Consider the following 25,840-nt stretch of genomic DNA (forward strand, 5'->3'; position numbering starts at 1 on the left):
AAGCTTTAGGGTCAGTAGAGCGTAAGTTTGCTAGTTTCTTACTTACACCTTTCTGAAAATGTCTTACTTTACTATTCAACAATTTTTTGCAAGATCTGCTACTAGAAACCATTGATTCGTAACTTTCTAATGACTGAAGTCTTCTGTAATAATTCTTATCATGCAAATACTTATTCCTGGCAGTTTTACATTCAGTATCAAACCACGGCTTTTTAGCCCGGTTTTTCTTTTTACCATTATTGACAACTTGCTCCTTATTGATAATAAGGTTACAGTTACTAGCAGCATCAGACAGTATACAAGAAATCTTCTCAGTCAAAGTGTTTATACAATCATCTGAATACTCTTTGTTTGAAAAAAAAATTTCCATCTGTAACTGCAGATCAAACATACTTTTATCATCAAAACTGCAAGAAAACATCTTCTTTACAGATTCATCCCAAATAGGCTTCTGCAAAATATCGGAGTTACTTTTTTCAGGCACAAGTAAGTCTTCCTCAACAACATTAACAACATAAGGTATACTGCTCTTATCAGTATTCAACAAATTACTGCAAAAACCAAGAGTTATACATGAATGTACATCAGAAAAGATAGGATCAAAATCACAAACCTGAAATTCATTTACCCTTTCAAAATTACATGGTGAAACTAATATATAGTCAAGCAAACTCTTGTTATTACATGTATTCTTACCAATAAAAGCATCTCCACCACATTTACCATTTGCAATGCACAAACCAACAGATTTACACATACAATGTATCTATAAGCCGATACCCATAATTATTAATAGTGCCATTGTCTGCTAAATAACGTCTTAAAGGTACACCTAAATAAGTCAAATTCCAAGCTGACAAATCTTGAAAAACAGCATCACCTCCATTGTTATCAACAATATATGGATCAAAATCTATCAAGTCTGAGAATTTTTACACCTGGCATTAAAATCCCCGAAAATTACAAAAGATGTGTTATCAAACTGTGAGGAAATATCTACAATGTTACCCTATATATTGTCAAAAATATCAATAGAGCTATAGACAGACCCCTCGGGAGGTATGTAGACTACAGCAAAAATAGTGTTTTCACTCCTAAATTTACACCACAAACAATTCTCGTTACTAAAGTCTAAGATAACAATATCATCTACATGTATTAAATTGTTTTTACATAAATCCCCACACCCCCGGATTTACCCTTGAAAATTTCCCTATTCTTACCCTTAAATGTATATCCTTCAATACTAGGGTTATCAAAACAGTCCAATTTAGTTTCCACTAAATGCACTATGTCATATTGTTTAACGAAATCTACAAAATCTAGGTTATTTAATTTAGAACACAACCCACAAACATTTACATAAGCAAAATTCAACTTATGACTTTTCTTCTTGCCAAAATAGTTATGTTCAGCAAAAGCTTTAGTAACATTATCACTGCTATCTTTAAAGCAATACTTATGATCAGCTAAAACATCAGAGGAGTTATGACTAGAAATACTATGTTCATTAAAATATTTGAAACACTGTCATTGTCATTTTTCTTAAAATGGTACTCATGGTCAACTAAAACGTCTATCAAATTTTGACTAGAAATACTATGTTCAACTAAAATATCTGAAACAGTGTCAGTGTGATTCTTTACGCAGTAATCGTGATCGACTAAAATGTCTATTGAGCTATGATTATCATAAGCATCATAATTCTTTTTTTATGACAATTCTCATGAACAACTGTAGTATCAACAGAGGTTTGAGTATAAACACTATCCCGAGCCTCCTCAGGAAAAAGTTTTGAAACATTTAAACTTTCTTTTTCTAAGCAAAAGATAATAGGTAAGGGTAGATTTCTCGGAAGCACAGAGCACCAAAAACACAGCCCTAGAGCCACGCATTTACATAGTAGGCCCACAACAAAAAGAAGCTGTAATGGAAAAATATTTCAGACGGGTTGCTTCGAACATCCAACAAGTACATATCAATATAAGCTAAATATTGATAAAGGGGAAGGAAATGGTAAGGGGTGAAATGGGGTCGGGGATGGGAGAGGAATCTAAAGGGGAAAGTTGAACAAGGACGAATATACAAGGGAATGCCTTATTCTGTAAAATCAGACGCACTACAAGGCAAACCACAATAGCGCAGACACTCATGTACCTAAGATAAACACACTACGACGATCAACTGAATAACATAGAAAAACGAACAAGCAACACATAAGAAAACAGTAGGGCACCGTTATAGACTCACAAGCTTACAAACGCACCCACACAAGTTGGAAAAAACAATCAAGTACCGTCTTGGGATTCGGCTGCCAAAACAAAGAGGAGCCACGAAAACTTACTAAAAGTAAAGGGGGACGGGGTGCAAAAAGTAGCGTAAATGCAAGGGAAAGGAGAGGGCAAAAGGGGGAGTGGGGCGGAGGAAAAACGCTTACAACAAACAAGAAAACATTTCATCCTCCCGCCTGTCCTAAACATAGCTACCAAAGCCCAGATCCTTCAACATACTGTTGGTGGCTTCAACCCCTAGGACGTCAAAAATATCATCTGGCGATGTAAGTTTATAATGTTTATTTTTATAGATACAGTGGACATTACCATCTCGGATATAAGCTTTCTTCACTCCTGAAATGTCGGTAACCACAAACTTAAGTCTCAGTTTTAACGGTGTAACATCGTCTGTAATGTATACAGACTGATACTCTAGTACTGGGGAATTTTCAGCTTTTTCTTATGTCTGTAGATCATCCTTATCGACTGTCGCGACACAAACCGAGCGATAACCTGCCGTTTCTTCTCAGGCTTGGGGTTAGTAAAATGACAATCGCTAATGTCCTTTCTAGAGAAGGGAGCCTCCGCAGTTGCACCTGTTTTCCTCACGTGGAAGTCTTGTTCACTGCTTCTTTAGCTGCTCAAAAGTGACTGACTAAGGTCGTCGTCTGGATAACTGCTATTGACAATTCCATCACCATCAGGTTACCTAACCATATGGTTGAACAATTTTACAACAGCATCAGTCAGATCCCCCTCAGGAGAGAAGTTACCAATGTGGAGATTCTCACGCTTCTGATATTGTTCACTGTTATCAATTTTATAATGATTCACTAGTGTATTACACTTCGCCTTGTTAAGATCAGTAATCTTAGCACATTCAGATACTAAATCCTCTAAAGAGTCAAATCTTGGTTGTAAAATGGCAGCTGTGGCCTGTGCGATCTGATCAATTTCTGATTTAGAGTTCTTAGGCGGCATGGCTGGAAGATACACATGTGTAACTCACTCTACGTATAAATTGTGCCAATAACGTTCAATACAGGTAACTGTATTGCTGCAATGAAGATTAAAGACTTTAATTTTACAAATTTTGGCGACCACGTTTCTTTTTTACTGATTCAAAATCTCTACCGGAAGTTCGCCCATGACTTGAGCGAAATTTTTGTTGACTGTGAAAATTTAAATATTTTTTGAAAACCTGTTTTAATCAGGAATTGAGGTTCTAGATAAACATGCTCGTCTTATGGAAAAAACAAGAATTTGCACTGCACCAAAACTTAGTTTAATGAAAACATTATACCACATCTCAAGCGGTAAAACCCAAAGGAGGAAGTGCAGAGAACAAATCAATATGAGGCAATTAAATCACCATGTAATAAGTAACATTTTGCAATCAGTCGTGACAAATGGATGATTTTTAGTCAGAAAGTCATTATAGAGCTAAAAGTAAACGTGTTTAAATGAATCTCTACCAAATGGCTGCAACCAGATCTGATATAATCCTCTGCCAAGTAAAGGAAATACAAACAAACTAGCAGAAAACTTTGCTGACCATTTTATAAACAAAATCGCCGAAAAAAGACGGTCACCCAATGAGTTTTAAATCTTTAAACTGCAGGTGAAAACTAGAGGTATACATAATTAATTCCAAGATTTTACTGAAAATGAAAGAGAAAATACTTAGACATATTGCCTACTGATGGTCTTAAATTATATTTTAAAGAAGTACAACCCGTTTACACCTTATTGTTGGAGTCCTCTTTGAAACAAGGTATATTTCCTTCATGTTAGCAGGTTGGACTATGACAATGACAGGAATCTCGGTTCGATTCCTGGTCGCGGCTGATATCCCGACTAGTGTTCCAGTGCTGGTGGTTTACTTAAATTGGTCCTGTTTCCGACAGTATTGATCTTGACTGGATGCTTGGGAGGTAAATATGACACCTGTTGTGGTCTGGACTGGAAATAAGTTGTTCTATCTATTCAAGGTGACTACCAATGTTAAATAAGAAACTTTACTTTTTAACAAGTAGTTCGCCCATGGACGTTTTCATTAAGATATAAGATAAGATAAGTTTTATTTAAAGTCGGCAAGAAGGCAACATAAATTCATTCACGTGAGTCGACAGTGCTTAACCTGGTTGACACCGGACCAGGTCTGAAGTCTTCAAATACTACAGAAGGGTGCTGTGTTGTTCCGTTAAAAAAGAACGTCTTTAAGACAAAAGTTTTTGTACTGTAGGTCCGAGTCTGTTTAATGATTAACATTTGAGTATTAGTCTAATTCTTAGACATTTTTTAGAATAATCTGAACACATTTATTGTAGAGACTTCTTTGCACCGTTTCAGAACACAACTTTTAGGTATTGTAGTTTGTTGAGTCGTTTCAGTTACATTTGTGTTTTTTTCCTTTACTATTAAAATGGATTTATGTACTTCTTTATGTTTTATGGAGGTTGAGTCACATCAAATTACTACAAATCATGTTTTTGTCTCTTCTGAGATTATGTTATTCTCATTCTATTATAATAAATCAGATATTATAGTCATTTTGGTTAGAACAGTAGATACCTTTGACTACGTTGACGAAAACTATCAAAGATTTAAAAATTCAGATACCTGATGGGGCGGAAAAAATGTTTTGCTATGGTTATGCAGGGAAAACGATTTCTATAAATGTTATATTCGTGGGTTTTGTGTAAACTGACTTAGAAGATATGCTGTGTCTTGTAAATTGGATGGATTAAAACCATATATTTCCTGATAAAAGAAGTAAAAGCCTTTTGAATGACTCTGTAAAGTTAATAATTCATTTCAAAATCGTGATCCATTTAATGGAACACGTTCCGTTAGCGATCTATTACAACTATTTCTTGATTGTTTCAATGGATCGCTAATGGAACGCACTAACAAACATCGAAAAAGCGGTTTTGACAGTGTTTATAAGGTGTTTTGATAGTGTTTATTAGGAGTTTTTGTTTGTTTGGATTTAGGTGAAAAAAAATCTTAATTCGCACATGACCTGATAGACAAGCTTACTGTCGCTGAGTGGCTGCTTTTTAAATTCTGACATTTGAAGCCACCGTCACAATAAAAATCAAACTGTATGCGTCGGATTAGTTTGATTAATGACCTGAGTGACTGAAAATTTAAATATTTTTGTAAACCTGTTTATTCAGAAACTGAAAAGTTAGATAAACATGCTCGCAATAAATTGCACAGCACCAAAACTTAGTTTAATGAAAACATTATACCACATCTCAAGAGGTAAAACCCAAAGGAGGAAGTGCAGAGAAGAAATCAATATGAGGCAATTAAATCACCATGTAATAAGTAACATTTTGCAATCAGTCGTGACAAATGGATGACTTTTAATCAGAAAGTCATTAGAGCTAAAAGTAAACGTGTTTAAATGAATCTCTACCAAATGGCTGCAACCAGATCTGATATAATCCTCTGCCATGTAGAGAAAATACAAACAAACTAGCAGAAAACTTTGCTGACCATTTTATAAACGAAATCGCCGAAATAAGACGGTCACTCAATGCGTTTTAAATGTTTAAACTGCAGGTGAAAGCTAGGGGTATACATAATTAATTCCAAGATTTTACTGAAAATGAAAGAGAAAATACTTAGACATATTGCCTACTGATGGTCTTAAATTATATTTTAAAGAATTACAACCCGTTTACATCTTATTGTTGGAGTCCTCTTTGAAACAAGGTGTATTTCCTTCATGTTAGCAGGTTGGACTATGACAATGACAGGAATCTCGGTTCGATTCCCGGTCGAGGCTATTATCCCGACTAGAATTTCAGTGCTGGTGGTTTACTTTGTAGTATTGACCTAGACTGGATGCTGGGGAGGTAAATATGACACCTATTGTGGCCTGGACCGGAAATTAGTTGTTCTATCTATTCAAGGTGACTACCAATGTTAAATAAGAAATTTTTACTTTTTAACAAGTTCGCCCATGGACGTTTTCATTAAGATAAGGCAACATAAATTCATTCACGTGAGTCGGCAGTACTTAACCTGGTTGACACCGGACCAGGTTTTAAGTCTTCAAATACTACAGATGAGTGCTGTGTTGTTTCGTTAAAAAAGAACGTCTTTAAGACAAAAGTTTTTGTACTGTAGGTCCGAGTCTGTTTAATGATTAACATTTGAGTATTAGTCTAATTCTTAGACATTTTTAAGAATAATCTGAACACATTTTATTTTAGAGACTTCTTTGCACCGTTTCAGAACACAACATTTAGGTATTGTAGTTTGTTGAGCCGTTTCAGTTACATTTGTGTTCTTTTCCTTTACGTTTAAAATGGATTTATGTACTTTTTTATGTTTAATGGAGGTTGAGTCACATCAAAATTACTACAAATCACGTTTTGTCTCTTCTGAGATTATGTTATTCTCATTCTGTTATAATAAATCTGATATTATAGTTATTTTTGTTAAAACAGTAGATACCCTTGACTATGTTGACGAAAACTATCAAAGATTTCAGATAACTGATGGGGCGGAAACATTGTTTTGCTATGGTTATGCAGGGAAAACGATTTCTATCAATGTTATATTCGTGGGTTTTGTGTAAACTGACTTAAGCACTGGTGAATTTACATGTCTTTTTTAATTTACAAATAGTTCTAATTATTTTTACCTAAAGACAAATCTACTGTAGATTTAAGGCTTAACGCCGTTCAAGAAATGCAGCTTTCTGAAAGGCTGAAACGGTCCTGGTAATTAAATACATGTACAGAGAATATTCCAACAGTTTACCAATAACATATGATAAGATCTATTCAATTATCCGCTTTCAGTCGGGTTTTCTAACCATGTATGTGGTGAATTCGTCTCGGCTAAACACAAAATTTGAATTACTCATGCACGCCAGTGTCTTTCAACGTTTGTATATATGATAGATTATTTGTCTGTAGAATTATACCTACATGTCACAAGTTATATCTATATGTTTAAGGTAGTACGTATTGCAAGTTCAATTCATCATATATGCAGTTTACCCTATTGACACTGCAATGCATGTTAAAGACCTCTGTACACTGGTAGTATATACTTTGTATTTCAATGTAGATTTGCTATATCCTTTTGCCAGTATCTGCAGGCTACAATTATTTGCCATCCTAAAGGAGTTAATACGTGCGTGTTAAATACTGTATTGTAACTCTTAATTGCATTTCATTAAACTTAATTCATACCGTTTCAAATCATAGGAGATTATATGATTAATGGAAATGTATGCTACAATAATAGTACAGCAATGCCAATTTAGAGCCAGTGCAAATGTTAGATTACAATGCAGTACATTAGTTCATCCTCTCTATTTAAGATATTAACGAACATGCCTTGCTTTTCTATGCAATAATCAATTACATTTATATGTAATTCTTATAATTTTGTGTGCGTGTGTAACTGTGTGCGTGCTTGTGTAAATATATGTGCGTGTGTTTGCGCGCGCGCGTACGTGTGCGCGTTATTTGAATATATCGCGTTGTATTTGTTAATATATCTGTCGGTAACAAGATACTTCATGTATACGTTAAAAGAAATAAACTTTGAATCTTGAATCTTTAAAAACTGAATCTCTTTACTTTACTAGCAATTGCTGCCAACGGCTTCATTTTTTCCAGTGCAATTTATTTTGGAATGTTATTACTTGAAGTTATTCTAGCCAATATAATAATAACAGCCATTATTATGTCAACTGGTTGCTCATTCCTGTTATAAAGTACTATTTTGTAATTTGAGTATTTTCGTGAAATGTAACAAAAATGTCTTAAAATGTAAATATTTAGCTTAGAAGTCAGGCTATTTATCTATATATAAACAGCTTAAAAGTTCTTTAAATTTAAGTTTTACTTTTACAAGTATAGCTTTCTTTACATTTGCATAGTCAGAAAGAAAAAGAGTCTTTAAAATATGAGCCGAATATGATAGGGTTGTAATAATAATAATAGCTTGATCTGGGATGCTGTATTAGGTTCCAGTGGGTTTTGCCTAGTCGGATCAGACGAAGGGCGCCAGCGCCGAGTGCGATCCGACCTGAATAAATCCATGAGAGCCGAATACAAAATCCCAGATCTAGCCACTGTTATAATGACCCTTTTATTACATATCTAAACCCTTTTTGTTTGTTGTTTTGTTATCAAACGAAATCTTCTACGTTTATCGATGTTAAAATAGAATTGAGTGTAGTTTTTGTGTGCGTTATTTATATAGTTATGTTAGGTCATGCAAATTAGTCCGTAAACATACAATACAAAAGGTACAATAAGGATTTGTTCTGCCTGTTCGTAATTCCTTGTGGAATGCAAGCCAAATTTTTGAAGAATTTATCTAGTTATATGATAAAGCCACATATTATAAAGAGCATTCCTTGAACTCAAACACTGTTTAACGGGTACATTGTGTTGTTGCCATATTTAAAAGGATACAACTAGCGCACAAAATGTTCCATATTTTTGTTGAGACTTATTTCTTTTATACTTACAAACAATATAGACAATGAATATTTTATTGAACACTTAATCTCTACAGATTCTTGAAAACTGAATTTCTTAGAACTTAGAAGAAACACAATCTTTTTCCATTTTTTTACACTCAGTTGTAAAACCTCGGGTATTTCCGTAACCGTCGTAAAATGTTTGCGTTGGGAAAGGACTGAGGTGATCAGATTTTCGTCTACTGTAATAGTAACTTAAAATATTCCCAGTCCAATAATACTAATAAACTATAGGCCAAGAAGGACAGTCCCTATCAGTCTCTCTGAATTGTCTACAATTTCTTTCTTCATCCCATTCTTCTTTAAAACAACAGTTGTTTCTTTCCTACACGGTCATGCCGAAGCATATAGGGTCAATCATCGGCATGACATTTGTTTAGAGGACAAATGATTTTTTTATGATTTGAGCAAACAGTAAATAAAAGAGATTACATATTACAATAATGTTTTTCATACCACTTAATTAGATGTTCTCAAAGCTGTAATATTTAGTGTAATTTATGAACCAGCCGGCATCTTATGCGAGACTGTTCACCATTACATTTTTTTTTATTTTTGCATTTTCATACGTAATTTTGAAACTGAAGATCCATACATGTGGTCTTAGAAACACTTCTAATTTGTTTTCCGACATGTAGCATACTTCTCTGTATATTTCTCTTCATATCTATTGTGGGTGCCTTCGACTGGGAACAAAAAGTTTTGTTCCTAAAAGGGTCTGATTATATATTTGCAAAGCAAACTTTATGATGATCAGTACATTATTTCAAAACAGTACTTTTTAGGCGGATGTAACGTCAGAAGATAGTAATGTAGTACAAGACCGCTTTAACATTTCTATCATGACTGGTACCTATAGGTTTGCAAACTGACCACTGTGTTAAGCTGATGTATTTATTATATGCACCAACATGCATTCAAGTCGTCCTAATTTGTGTATCATAAGAGTTTTTATATTGCTACGGATTTCATGCGTGGACGTTGAATGAAGTCGCATAATGCTTTGATCGCGAAAGTGTGTGTCCCTTTAAAACGTCCTTTCAAACTTCACCTTTATCTAAAAGACGACAAACACACTGTCCAAGGCTAAACAAACTATACACAAGCGTTTCGCGGTTAGGATTACGAGCGAGAAAATGGTAAAAAAATGTTCCATCAAATGGCAATGTTGAACTTAAATTGATAAAGACATCTCAAATTCTTTTAAATTAAAAAAAAGTTAAATTCAACATATTTGAATATGATCTGGGTAATTCCTGAAAGCAAAAACCTGAAAATCAATCAGTTCTATTTCTGCCTAAAATATGAAACCTTCGTAAATATTTTATTTCCTTTTGAAAATTTAATTGCAACTAATGTTTTAAACTCGTTCAGGGTAAATATTTCTTCACAAATAGATCGATACCGCGTCCAATGAATACATTCTAAGCTATATACCTTTCTATCAACATTTAATATAGATCCATTAATGGTATACACGTCAATATATATGTAAATTATTATCAGCTGTTACAAAGCACGGCAGATTGACAAAGAAATTAGTATAATTTAAAACTTGGGAAGCTATAACTACCTATTAAGAAAAAACACAAAAAAAAAAAAAAACAACAACAACAACACAGGATTGAGAACAATACAAGATAGTGAGTTCAAATGACAATAACATTTATCATTTAAACTTAGGTATGAATTTGGAGGCAGCTCTTACGATAGAAAAATAAAACAGTTTCATGACTTGCAGAAAAGGAAAAAGTAATTTTACCAGATAATAAGGATATTTTGTGTCTAGAAAAGAAGGAATAACAGTGAAGTATGTACAGTCTAAAGTAATATAATATTATGTTTGATGGTATATAAGGTGTATAGTCATTACAAAACTTGTTTCAATATTTACAATATAGTTTAGTTTGATTTTCTCTGACTATAATAAATACATAAGAATTTCGAAGTTTCATCTACATGTATTACTAACGAAAACAATTAATAATAATTCTAAAGACTGGAACTTGTCGTATTGTCAGCCTATCTAGGAAACACAATATTCGTTTGATACCAGACAGTTTTAACATCTATATTTACTAGGGATGGGCACGAATACTGAAATCAATATGCGAATATTCGGTTTGCCATATTCGAATATATTCGAATGTTCGGCATGTTTTAATGGAATTTTTTAATTAAGAAATAATTTATAGCAAAACAGTGCTTTATCACTATTTATACACGATGGGCGGTTATACGTCGGGCGCGAGTGTATAAATAGTAATAAAGCACTCTTTTGCTATAATTTTTTCGATTCAGTTCCATCATATTTGATACAAATTTTACAATAAAGAACATATAAGAATCGAAATAATATATAGGAAAACAGTGCTTTATCACTATTTATACACTCGGGCGGTTATTACGCCCGACGTATAACCGCCCATCGTGTATTAATAGTGATAAAGCACTGTTTTCCTATATATTATTTCTCAATTAAGTGATTGGCATATACACAATATATTCCGTTGTTTAAAACGTGAATCATCGTAAGTAATAAGGCCTAAAAATGTTTGTTTCGGGTAACCCGACCTACCTAGTTAGACCCGCCGATCCTAGTGTCTGTCAGTATAATCATGAATATATTTAACTAATTCAGATTTTTAGAAGAAACATTCAAATCGATTATAATTTAGACCGTCGCAACTTCATCTAAAAATAGCAGGTCATCCAGTTAAAGCACGTGTCGCGCTGTTGGTCTAACTAAACTAAAGGAACCAGCGTGATGGCTGCCAGGTATTTGAACACTAATTTTTCACTTGGCATGGCAACAGAGGTCTAAATTAAAGCTAGTTTCTGTTTAAATTTCATTGTGGATGTATCTGTGACATTTTGATAGGAAAAATGGGAGAGCAGGTTGTATTTGGTGAAGTGAATCTCAATTGTAGTATGAGTATTACTTCCAGGTCACATCAGTGTGTCAGTTTGATGTCAGTTTACAGTAAGCAAATGTGACCAGAGAAATCTGTCTTAGAAGATACATGACTCCTACTTTTCTCTTCATTTTATATCAGTTTTATCATAACTCTTTAAAATGAGGTAAGGATTTATTCTCTGAAATTGGTCTAGCTATGTTTGGTAGCTCTTTAAAAAATGTCAGTTATATAGGGAAAACTATTTAACTGGTTGTGACCTATAAGAAAATGTGGGCAAAAATTGAGATTTGTCCAGATATTGATATAATTGGACTAGTTTGTTCAGATTTTGGTAAAAAATGAGCATTTCATTAAAACTTTGCTGCAAAAATTGATAAAAACCAAAAAAAATCACATTTTCAATGTTTTGGGTGTATTTTTTTTCTAAAAAATGCACATTTACACTCTAGATTTTGTATATATATCCCTTTTAGAGGAGACATTTGGTATATTTCAAAGTGTTAGTGTGTAATTTGCATGCATATCATAGTGAAAATTTATGAAATAGGGCAAAACCCAGCTCTGGCTAGAAGAACTGGTTAAAAAATATGTCGCGACATCAATTTTGAAGGAAAATTGGCGCAGGGACCCGCATTACTGAAAATGCCACAAAAGCTTGAAAATTGATCTAATCAAGCTGAAACTTGGTATTTTTCATGCAAATATATTACTGGTACTATACAAATGGAATTGAGACTATTACAGGAACACAGTTTTTCTTATAGGCCTAACTAAACTAAAGGAACCAGCATGGGAGTCATCTGGTCTAGTCGCGTAATGGCTGCCAGGTATTTGAACACTCTTTTTTTACTTGGCATGGCAACAGAGGTTTAACTTAAAGCTAGTTTCTGTTTAAATTTCATTATAGATGTATTTGTGACATTTTGGTAGGAAAAATGGGAGAGCAGGTTGTATTTGGTGAAGTGAATCTCAATTGTAGTATGAGTAGTACTTCCAGGTCACAGCAGTGTGATTTTGATGTCAGTTTACAGTAAGCAAATGTGACCAGAGAAATCTGTCTTAGAAGATACATGACCCCTACTTTTCTCTTCATTTTATATCAGTTTTATCATAACTCTTTAAAATGAGGTAAGCTCTCACAGCAGTGTGATATTGACGTCAGTTTACAGTAAGCAAATGTGACCAGAGAAATCTCTCTTAGAAGAGACATGACCCCTACTTTTCTCTTCATTTTATATCAGTTTTATCATAACTCTTTAAAATGAGGTAAGCTCTTTAAAAAATGTCAGTTTTATATAGAATATATAGGGAAAACTATTTAACTGGTTGTGACCTGTTGTATTACCGCCGCCATTTTGAAAATTTTCAATCGGCGTGTAAAAAGCCGACAAACTTAACGAAGGCAGACTTAAACCTCCTTCAATATGATCATATATTATTTCTATATTGTATTATAAACTTCTTCAAAATTTATTTTAAACACGGTTGCCCGGGCGCTGTGGATGAAAACCGATTCTGTGGACGGTGTGAAATCTCTTACAAAATTTTGCAAAAAGATCGCCAATATCTACAGGTTTGGTATTGTTTTCGAAAAATAAAATAATTCTAAAATTTGTTACATAAAACAGACGCCAATAAAAATGAACAAATGATAAAAAGATATCACATTTACGCCTGATGCAAATTGTTAATCCGTAACGATGACCCCTGACAATAATGCATTGCAATTTTTTTCTTAATTGGACAATTTTTGACATGCACCATATTTACACCTGTTGCAAACTGTCAATCCGTAACGGTAGCCCGAGCCAATTATGCATTGCATTTTTCTTGTTAATTGGACATCTTTATTCATTTGATATACGATCATTTATGACTGCAACGCAAACACTAGTTGGAAAAGCCTTGAAAGCTATGGGATCTTTATTTTCTGTAACCAAAGATTTAGAAGTACCTGTAAAATTAATGTTAAATCTGTTTGATACATATGTAGCATCTATATTACACTATTCATGTGAGGTCTGGGGTTTTACTAGGGCTGAAAATATAGAAAAAGTACATAGAATTTTTTTGAAAAGATTATTAGGAGTAAAGATGTCGACATGTAATTCCGCTTTATACGGTGAATTAGGAAGATTCCCTTTATATATAGTTAGAAATGTTAGAATATTGAAATATTTCTTGAAATTGCACTCAGAGAAAAACAACAGTGGTATTTTAAAAACAATGATTATGACAATGAGACAAGATATAGACAGAAACGTTAACTGTAACAACTGGGCCACACAAGTAAAACAGATGTTACAAAACGCCGGTGTGGGGTGAAATAAGTGGATCCGTGAAAAAAGTGGTCATAAGTTCAAATGCGCATGTGCAAACCTATATATAGCTTATGACCGGAGTGCGCTAAATATAACTTCAGGGAGCATCTCAAAACCTAACTTGACTAGTTCGCTGACTAATACAACGGCCACTGACCAATAAATCTTGGCTTGACTCATGACATTAGTTAAAGCTTCCGTGTATAAATTTGACTGATATATTAATAACTAAAGCTCAAAGTTGGATGTAGGCTAAAATGTCTGAAGATATTATAAAGTTTTAATATAGTTTCAGGATTTTCCAGACATAATAACAAACATCTGGGAAATAGGTGCACACTATATATATTAGAAACTGCTGAAAAATCTTATATTTAATAATATTCTGTTTAGAAACAAGTGAACGCGATATATACCAGACACATCTGAGGAAAGGGTAGACATGATAAGAAAGTTCTAGGAAAAATGAAAACGATGTACAATGAGAAACAATTGATGAACTGGTAGACAAAACCAGTTGGTAATTAAGTGGACACGATATATATAAGACAATGCTGAGAAAGGCTATGCTTAATAACATTCTATATAGGAATAAGTGTACGCAATATTTACCTGACACACCTGAGGAAATGGTAGTCATGATGAGAAAAGTTCAAATATAGTGTCATGGTTTTCCAAATATAATAACCATCTTGAAAATAAGTGAACAATGTATATGAGCCGTGCCATGAGAAAACCAACATAGTGGGTTTGCGACCAGCAAGGATCCAGACCAGCCTGAGCATCCGCGCAGTCTGGTCAGGATCCATGCTGTTCGCTAACAGTTTCTCCAATTCCAGTAGGCCTTAAAAGCGAACAGCATGGAGCCTGACCAGACTGCGCGGATGCGCAGGCTGGTGTGGATCCATGCTGGTCGCAAACCCACTATGTTGGTTTTCTCATGGCACGGCTCAAATATTAGACTCTGCTGAGAAATGCTATACATAATAATATTCTATTTAGAAAAATGTATACGCGATATATACCAGACACATCTGAAGATATAGTAGTCATGATAAGTAAGTTCTAGGAAATAATGAAAACGAGGTATAATGAGACACAACATGAATTTGTGGAAAAATCATCGCCTGGAAAATTAGTGGACACGATGTATATAAGGCACTGCAAAGAAAAGCTATGCTTAATAACATTTTATTTAGAAATAAGTGGACGCGATATTTAGCAGACACATCTGAGGCAATGGTAGTCATCATAAGAAAGTTCTAGGAAATATAAAAACGATGTACAATAAGACCCAACTGATGAGCTGGTAGACAAAAGTCAACTGGTAAATAAGTGGACACGATATATATGTAACAATGCTGACAAATGCTATGCTTAACAATATTCTATATAGAAATAAGTGGATTCGATATATATCTGACACAACTGCGGAAATGGTTGTCGTGATGAGAACAATTTGAATAGAAGAACCCCTCCAGTACCTCATAATTTAGACCCAAAACATACAAGATGTATATAAAATATTTCAGAGGATTCAACTTATGTCTGCCAATTCCTCTGCTATGACTCGTATATCATTAGCTTGTCCACTTTTTTACGAAAGTTTTTATGCCTTTTAATTCCTTTCGGCTGTCTAATATATATCATGTCTACTTACTTGAATCTTATTATGTTTAGTAATTCAACAGCTGTGTCTCATAAATATTGTTTCCATTAATTTTACAGAAGTTTCTTTTTTTGTCCACCAATTCTCCAGCTCTGTTTAATATGTCCACCTTTTTCCCACGAGTTTCTTATTTTGTCTACTAATTCCCCAGCTCTGTTTTATATGTACACTTTTTCTGCATGTTTCTTAGTTTGTCTACCAATTCCTCAGCTGTGTCTCATATACCCACTTATTTTTGTCTTATATCTGTCTTATGTGTCCACTTATTTTCTACAAATTTCTTATTATGTCTACCAATTCCTCAAATCTATCTTATATGTCTACTTATTTCCCACAAGTTTCTCATTTTGTCCATAAAGTCATCAGCTCTGTTTTATATGTCCACCTTTTCCCCACAAGTTTCGTAGTTTGTCTACCAATTCCCCAGCTCTGTTTTCATATGTCCACTTATTTCCCGCAAGTTTCTTACTTTGTCCATAAAGTCCCCAGCTCTGTTTTACATGTCCACCTTTTCCCCACAAGTTTCTTATTTTGTCCACCAATTCCCCAGCTCTGTTTCATATGTCCACTTATTTCCCACAAGTTCCTTATTTTGTCCATAAAGTCCCCAGCTTTGTTTTATATGTCCACCTTTTTCACGCAAGTTTCTTATTTTGTCCACCAATTCCACAGCTCTGTTTCATGTGTCCACTTATTTCCCACAAGTATTTTATTTTGTCTGTAATGTCCCCAGCTCTGTTTTATATGTCCACCTTTTTCCCCACAAGTTTCTTATTTTGTCCACCGATTTCCCAGCTCTGTTTTATATGTCCACTCACTTCCCACAGGTATCTTATGTTATCTACCAATTTCTCAGTTCTGTCTCAAATGTCCACTTATATCATAGGGGATTCTTATATTTTCTACCAATTTCTTAGTTCTGTCTCATATGTCCACTTATGTCATAGGGGATTCTTTAATTGTCTACCAATATCTCAGTTCTGCCTCATATGTCTACTTATATCCTAGGAGAATCTTATATTGTCTACCAATTTCTCAGTTCTGTCTCATATGTCCACTTATATCCCAGGAGAATCTTATATTGTCTACCAATTTCTCAGTTCTGTCTCATATGTCCACTTATATCCTTATATCCCAGGGGATTCTTTTACTGTCTACAAATTCATATGCTCTGTCTTGAATTTTCATTTATTTCCCAGTGGATTCTTGTGTTGTCTACCAATTCCTCAGTCTCTGTCTCATATGTCCACTTATTTCACAGAAAATTCTTATCCTTTCTTTACATTCCTCAGCTCTGTTTTATATGTCCACTTATTTCAAAGGATATTTTGATTTGTTCTACAAATGCCTCAGTTTTGTCCACTTATATCTTAAGGGAATCTTATTTTGTCTACCAGTTCATCGGTTCTGTCTCATATGTCCATTTATATCCTAGAGGATTCTTTTATTGTCTACCTGTTCCTCAGTTCTGTCTCATATGTCCACTTTAATCCCAGGGGATTCTTTAATTGTTTACCAATTTCTCAGTTCTGTCTCATATGTCCACTTTTTTACCAGGGTATTATTATAATGTCTACCAATTTCACAGTTCTGTCCCATATGTCCACTTATTTTCCTGGGGACTCTTATATTGTCTACCAGTTTTTCAGTTCTGTCTCATATGTCCAATTATATGCTAGGAGAATCTTATATTGTTTACCACTTACTCAGTTCTCTCTGAATTATGCCTGCTTATATCCCTGGTGATTCTTTTATTGTCTAACAGTTCTGTCTCATATGTCCACTTATATCCTAGGGGAATCGTATATTGTCTACCAGTTCCTCAGTTCTGTCTCATATGTCCACTTATATCCCAGTGGATTATTCCTCAGCCCAGTCTCCCAGAAATTTCTTATCTTGTGTACCTTTTCCTCAGCTCTGTCTCATATGTCCACTTATTCCCCAGGGGATTCTTATATTGTCTACCAATATCTTAGCTCTGTCGCGTATGTCCACTTATTTCCCAGGGGATTCTTATATTGTCTATCAATTCCTCGCTCTGTCTCATATGTCCACTTACCTCCCAGGGGTTTCTTATATTGTCTACCAATCCCTCAGTTCTGTCTCATATGTCCACTAACTAAAATCCCAGGAGATTCTTATTTTGTCTACCAATCTCTCAGTTCTGCCTCATACGTCCACTTTAATCCCAGGTGATTCTTATATTGTTTACCAATTCCTCAGTTCTGTCTGATATGTCCACTTACTTGCCAAGGGATTCTTATATTGTCTGACCATTCCTCAGATCTGCCTCATATGTCTACTTATATCCCAGATAATTCTTGTTTTGACTACCAATTCGTCAGTCCTGTCTCATATGTCTACCTATTTTCCTCAGGTTTCTCATTATGTCTACTATTTTCTCGGCTTTGTCTCATTTATCCGCTTTATTCCCAGACGGTTCTAATCTTGCCTGCCTATTCTTCAGCTCTGCCTCATATGTCCATTTATTTCCAACAAGTTTCTTACTTTCTTTTGTCTACATTTCCTCAGCTCTGTTTCTTATATCTACTTTTTTCCTAGAAGTTTCTAATTTTGTACTCCTATTCCTCAGCTATGTCGCATATGTCCACTTATTTCTCAGGAAATTCTTATATTGTCTGCCAATTTCTCAGCTCTGTCTTATATATTCACTTATATCCAAGGGGTTTCATATATTGTTTACCAATTCCTCAGTTCTGTGTCATATGTCCACTTTTTTCTAGAAGTTTCTAATTTTGTACTCCTATTCCCCAGCTCTGTCGCATATGTCCACTTATTTCCCAAGGGATTCTTATATATTGTCTTCCTATTCCTCAGGGGATTCTTAAATTGGCTACCAATTTCTCAGCTCTGTCTCATATGTCCACTTATTTACCAGGGGATTCTTATATTGTCTTCCTATTCCTCAGGGGATTCTTAAATTGTCTACCAATTCCTTAGTTCTGTCTCATATGTCCACTTATATCTCAGGGGATTCTTATATTGTCTACCAGTTCTTCAGTTCTGTATGTCCACTTATTTCCCCATAAGTTTCTTATTTTGTATACTAATTTGTCTACTAATTTCTCGGCTCTGTCTCATTTATCCGCTTTATTCCCAGAAGGCTCTTGTCTGCCTATTCCTCAGCTCTGCCTCATATGTCCATTTATTTCTCACAAGTTTCTTATTTTGTCTATTATTTCCTCAGCTCTGTCTCATATGAATCTTTTTTCCCAGAAGTTTCTAATTATGTTTTCCTATTTCTCAGCTCTGTCGCTTATGTCTATTTATTTCCCAAGGAATTCTTATTTTGTCTACACATTCCTCAGCATTCTCTAAAATGTCCACTTATTTCCCACAAGTTTCTTATTTTGTCTACCTTTCTCAGTTCTGTGTCATATGTCCACTTATTTCCCACAAGTTTCTTATTATGTCTACCAAGTTTTCGGCTGTATATCATATGTATAGTATCATGTTTTCCATTTATTTCCTAGTGGATTATTGTTATGTCTACGAATTCCTCTACTGTGTCTCATATATTTCGTGTCCGCATATTTCCCTGGCGTGATTCTTAGCATGTATACATATCCCGCAGCCGGGTTCTAAAAAATATCATATCCATATTTTTCCCAGGTGATTCTTCAGTTTTGTTTCATATCCTGTCTACTTTCTATCAGAGGTTTCTTATTATGTCTATTGATTCCTCAGCTGAGTCTCATATGTCTTCTCATTTCCTAGGTGATTCGTATTATATCTACCAATTCCTCAGCTCTGTCTAATATATTTCTTGTCCACTTATTTTTCTACGGATTCGTATTATGTTAACAAGTTCATCAGCTATGTCTTATTTTGTGTTCCAATTCCTCAGGTGTGCCTCGTATATATGATGTCCACTTATTTCCCAGTATAATCATTATGTCTACCAATTTCGCAGATGTGTCTCCTATATATCGTGTTCACTTATCTCATAGAAGATTCTTATAATGTCTACCATATACTCAGCTGTGTTACATATATGACGTGTCCACTTATTTTCCAGAAGATTCTTACTATGTCTACCATTTCGTCAGCTGTGTCTTATGTGTGTTGTGTCCATTTATTTCTCAGGAGAATATTTAGTATATCTACCAGTTACTCATCTCTGCCTCACACGTCCACTTATTTCCCAGTGGATAGTTAGTATGTCTACTAATTCCTCAGCTGTGTCTCATATATGTCATGTCCATTTATCTCACAGAAGATTCTTAGTATGTCTACAAGTTACTCAGCTGTGTTTCAATGTCGTGTCCGCTTCTTTCCCATGAGATTCTTACTGTGTCTACCATTTTATTAGCTATGTCTCATATGTGTCGTGTCCACATATTTCCCAGGAATTTTATAAGCATATATACTGTTTACATATTTCAGTTATTATAAGACCACGAAACAATTACAAAGTAAAAGACAAAATGAAAAAAAAAATCTCTGACTGGACTCGAACCCACAATTATCACTATTCGCTGGAGATTTCATGCTGCGCATTATATATAGGTAAAATATAACCGGAAAACACAGAAACTATTTTAGCCCTTATGATGATATCAATGTCCGTCGTATTAAGATAAGCAAGCTATAGTATATTAGCCCAATTTATACACGGTAACTTAAATGCCTTGAATCCATAGGATATTTATTTGTTACTGGTCGTTTTTATCAATCAGTAAACCAGTCATATTAGGTTTTGAGATGTACCCTGAGATTATATTTAGCGCACTCCGCCCAATAACTTTATATAGATTAGCGCATGCGCACATGACCTTGTGTCCACTTTTTTCCATGTCCACCCATTTCACCCTACACCGGCTTTCCTGATGTATGGTTATTCCCAGAATCTGTAAATGTTAATATGTTTATTACTTTATTTAGAAACAGACTTGTTGATATATATATTGGTAACTGGAGAAATGATATTGCATTAGGAAATTCAATGATATTGTTTAAAGAATTAAAAACTACTGACAGCTTTGATATATCAGTATATCTGGAAAAGATAAAATGTTATAAACCTAGAAACATGATAGCCAAAGTTAGATTATCGTCACACAACTTAAACATTGAAATAGGAAGACATCAAAACATCACAAGAATAGATAGAAAATGTATTTTATGCACAAAAAATGACATTGAAAATGAATATCACTTTGTATCGATATGTGAAACCTATAATTCTTTAAGGCGTAAATATATATCTAGATTTTACTACGAACGACCAAGCATGTATAAATTTATATAATTATTAAATTCCACAAATAAAAAATAATTATATAAGTTAGCCATTTATTGTAAATATGCTTTTAGACACAGATTGGAATTGTTGAATAATACAACTTAACTTTATATTGTAATGGAAATACTCTGATGCATACTTTATGTTATTGCTAATTAATGTGTGACCAGCCGTGAGGATTTGCGCATAATAATTTTATATTTTTACCTCTTTAAAAGAAACGTTGTGTTCGTTACTGTATACTTTTGAATATTCTTAAATACAAATACAAAATGTACATACAAAAATGCTCTATCTTTAGTGAATGCTTTTCGGCATGTTCAAGTCTTAAGATAAACCTTGTGTTTCTTTTCGGCAAGGTTTATAGTGATTTGAGATTGTTCGTGTCTAAAGTAATCCTTGCATTAGGTAAGGTTTACCAAAGTTCTGCATACTTTTACTTTAAAATTATACTTGACGTACAGCGGCACGAAGTGATAGATAGTATTGTCTCGCGCGCTTTTTACATTCAATTAATGTGTATAATTGTATCCTTCGTATGTTATCTCATATTGTACAATCGCTGAAGAAAGATTGTCTCTGGGGGGGGGGGGGAATATTATCTAGAAAATATTACATATATGTCTTTGATTCTCACGGCAGGTCACACTGCAAATAATATTGAATGAATTTTAACTGAATGTTCTTTTGTTTTGTTCACTCTCGCATTGCTATGCATGTTTAGTATATTTTGTTCTTATAACGATGAACTGTACATGTTCAAGTTATATCAATAAATTACTGTTCTGTTCTGTTCTGTTCTGATAAACAAACACGACAGAACAAACGGTTTTATTCTGAAAAATTAGCATGCTTATATTGCCCACCATCAACTATACTTCAAAATACACTAATTTACGAATATTTAATTTTCATATTCGAATATTCGACCGATTTTCGAATATCCGAATATTCGTTCCCATCCCTAAATTTATTATTTACTATCAGACATTTATGAAATTCATGACGTAAATTCAGGCATGACGTACCTTGACAAGATTCATGTTGACAGAAAAAAAATATACAGAAATTTCTCCGGTGGAAAACACCTAGGTTGAGAATACGAGGACAGGGAAATCGATAAATCACGCATGTGTAAGCTGTGCAAGAGGACAAGGCAAGAGATAAGTCACGCGTGTGTAAAGCTGTGCAAGAGGACAAGGCAATCGATAAATCACGCATATGTAAGCTGTGCAAAAGTACAAGACAATATATAAATCACGCGTGTGTAAGCTGTACAAGAGGAAAAGGCAGTCGATAAATCACGTGTGTGTAAGATTCTCTTCAGCATGCGTTTTCATCTTAAAAGGACAGTGCTTTGGGTTGTAATATTGTTAACCGGATTAATATTCATTGATTTTAAAGTCTATGATAATTCATATTTGGTAAATGATCAACCTTTACGAAAAATGTTCAATCAAACTACTGTGGGTCAGACAACACAATCTAATTTCACAAAAATTGTATCTTACTTACAAACCTTTACCAAAAGAGCAGTGATAAAATCGCAAAAATTATGGGCGACCGAAGCTGTCAAAGAAAATTTAGAACTTCTTTGGCCGAGTAGAGAATTTTATGAAAATGACAGAATAACGAATCAGTTAAATTATAGATTAGGAAATGAAAGTAAATCTAATAATAAGCTATCGGATAAAGGTGTTAAACTTAAGAAAATATATTTAGATTCAGGATTTGGAGGAAAGCGTTTGGGACGATGGGTGTTTTTAGAAGACAAGTGTAATATAAACACGTGCGAGATAACACGAGATCGTAAATATACTGATACTGCAGACGCTTTATTCTTTCAGTCATCCTCAAGTGGAACCATAACTCGAAAATCAACACAGCAGATTTGGATGATTTTTATGCTAGAGTCGCCGTACCATACTGCCGGATTGAGAAGTTTACGTAATGTGTTTAACTGGACTGCCACTTATCGGCATGATTCCGATATAGTTGCTCCGTACGAAAAATTCGTACGTTATGACGAAAAAGTTAAATTTCTTCCACAAAAAAAAAGTTACGCTGCAGGAAAAACTAAAAAAGTAGCTTGGTTTGTTTCAAACTGTGGCGCGAGAAATGAACGACTACAGTATGCCCGGAAGCTGTCAAAATATATTCAAGTAGACATATATGGAGCGTGTGGACCTTTACGATGCCCACGGAAGAATGACAAATGTTTTGAAATGCTCAATACTGACTATAAGTTTTACCTGTCATTTGAAAATTCGAATTGCAGAGACTACATAACCGAAAAATTCTTCGTCACAGGTCTACAGTAAGTATTCTTAAGAACTATAAATAGATTTCTGTGTATTCCAAATAAGAAATTTAGGGAACATTATCTAAATGTATAGATTATTAATAACTCGTGTGCAACATAAAAGTTTCAAGCAAGCAACTTACATAATACCCTAATGAGTTCTTTTCGAAGGCCTACCTTTATATAGTTTATACTTGTTTCTTTATCATATAGTTTGTGTGATAAACTAACAACAGCTGTTCAGAGCATTATTTGCTTAGCTTCTGTTGTTTTTTATGTTTTATGGAAATATGGGCGGATTTGTTACTGTTGTGTATTAAACGATAGGAAGGAATTCGTTGGAAACGCCATTTTCTGTAGGAATGTTTGTCAAAATAGGACAAAAACATAATTTTTGAAAGGAAAATCTTATTTTCGCACTATGCTTTCCAAAGCTCTTATGTTTTCTGTATCTCTAATAATCGACTTTAGAGATATAGCGTAAACTCATCTCCTGATATCCTTCCGTTTCACGAGCGCCGAGCTTCCTAGTTTAAGTTTCTCGGTTCCTAACAAAATTGTTTCACAAGCCCCTAGAATCTCATTTCCTTATCAATCTACCTAATTTACGACTCTCCAAGATTAAAAAAAACAACATTATTTTTGTCTCAGCTGACCAGCACATTCCGTGGTCTCAGATTCCGTTTGCCAGACTGGTTTCCTGGTATTGTGACCTTTCCTTCCCAGTTTCCTATAGATCCAATTCGCCAACAGTTCCACAAACTTCACAAGTTCTGCACAACTGCCAAGACCGACATTGTAGGTCCGATATATTGACTTTCCACGGAATGATGTACCAAAGTATCTAGGAGCATTATTTCAGACAATATCAGGTATTGGTAGAGCCGTTAACCTTCTTTGTAAGCCAGCAAGGCTACATCCTTCCCCTGTCATTTGTTGCATTTAAAATTAAAGATTAAACATTAAGTTTTAAGTTACATGGAAATCTTCAACTATCTTGTATTTCAGACATGACGTGATACCAATCGTTATGGGAGCCGCCCCTGAAGATTATTCGCGTGCTGCCCCACCCCATTCATTTATACACGTAGACGAATTCCAATCTCCAGAAGAGCTTGCACAATATCTGCACAAATTGGACCAAAATGATGATTTGTATAATGAATATTTCCGTTGGAAAGGGACGGGATCTTTTATCAACACTTACTTTTGGTGCCGCGTGTGCGCCATGTTGCACGAGACTTCCAGAGAATCTCACGCTTATCGTGATTTGGAAAAATGGTGGCGGGGAGAAGGTATCTGCATAGGTAAAGACAATTGGCGACAGCGACAGCGTACCTCAAAATATATTGCAGAAGATTACTTAGCATAGGACATCTTCCACTGTCAGTATTCCTAAGTGATAACCTAATCAGATAACCATGATTGCAGTGTCCAGAAAATTGAAGCAAGAGTGATATGACTTCTGACTGGCTGGTACTGTGTTAAACTTGACCAATCGTTAAGTTTTAATCAAAGACTTGTTCCAAAACTCAGTACATGTATTATATCATAGAATATCGGCAAACAGATTATGAAGCTTTTACGAGTAAGTTAAACTAAAGTACATTGTATAATGTCAGTTACGTTATTCAATGCAACAATGTGTTTAAATTTATAATTCACTAGCTATTTTGCTGTAACATTCCACATGCAAAATATGTCGCATTTCTAACTGTATTGATTTCCGTGCGTGTCGTTTGAAGGGGAATATTTCCCACATGATAGCAATTTCTGCAAGTAGTAATGACTAAAATTATTAAAATTTATAACACAATTATATAGCACAAACAATCAGGTGTTTATATCTATGACACTTGGACTTTGTTGAAAAAAAATGTAAGTAGATACATAGGGAGAGTCATGGAATGTCAGATTGTTATTTTAGTATTAGAGATTTCTGGTCACTAACCGTTTGCATAATGTGCCATCAAGAGTCCTCCATAATGCTGTGGTTTAAGTCACACGCAGGCCCCGATGTAGGCTTGATTCTTTATATAAACGTATTAATAGTCTTTGGACGTCACTTTAAATTGTGGCTCAGTGACATGTGATTTACACGTTCAAAACAGAAGAACCATGGGAACTGACTCGATGTGCATCTTATCTCATACTCCCAAAAACCAAAAGGTGACTATCATTCTTCTGGCGGTGTTGTCCATATAAAATGATCTCCGATACAAGTATAGGTCTCCCTAGTCACCGCACTACCTGCATGCAGCGACAGGTCCGATCCCGTACACGTTCAAAATGGCTTTAAAGAATGATTTCAAACATTACAAACAATTACACCTTCAACACAAACAAGAAGTGCATTTTCACATTATTAAAATTGATTGCCATACATCACGGTTTTAGTCTTTGGTATTACCAGTGACAGCGTGTCTTGTGATCTTAGATTTCTGACCGGTTTATATATTTCTATGATATCCCTTATGCAGACAGAAGACTTAGAGCCTTAAAGGTAAGAACATTGTACTGCACCCTGTCTTTTACTGGCAACCAATGGAGCTCTTCAGAACTGGTGAT

General features: G+C 34.6%; 1 protein-coding gene across 1 annotated transcript; it reads left to right on the top strand.

The window, feature by feature from the left end:
- Positions 1 to 10,205: 10,205 nt before the first annotated feature.
- Positions 10,206 to 25,558, top strand: LOC123535574 (glycoprotein 3-alpha-L-fucosyltransferase A-like). The gene is made up of 3 exons (XM_045318269.2): positions 10,206 to 10,606; positions 21,988 to 23,287; positions 24,281 to 25,558. The coding sequence occupies exons 2-3, from the start codon at positions 22,299 to 22,301 to the stop codon at positions 24,642 to 24,644; spliced, it is 1,353 nt and encodes a 450-aa protein (XP_045174204.2). The 5' UTR covers positions 10,206 to 10,606; positions 21,988 to 22,298; the 3' UTR covers positions 24,645 to 25,558.
- The last annotated feature ends 282 nt before the right edge of the window (positions 25,559 to 25,840 follow it).

Source organism: Mercenaria mercenaria, chromosome 17 (assembly GCF_021730395.1).
Source record: "Mercenaria mercenaria strain notata chromosome 17, MADL_Memer_1, whole genome shotgun sequence".
Lineage (NCBI taxonomy): Eukaryota > Metazoa > Mollusca > Bivalvia > Venerida > Veneridae > Mercenaria > Mercenaria mercenaria.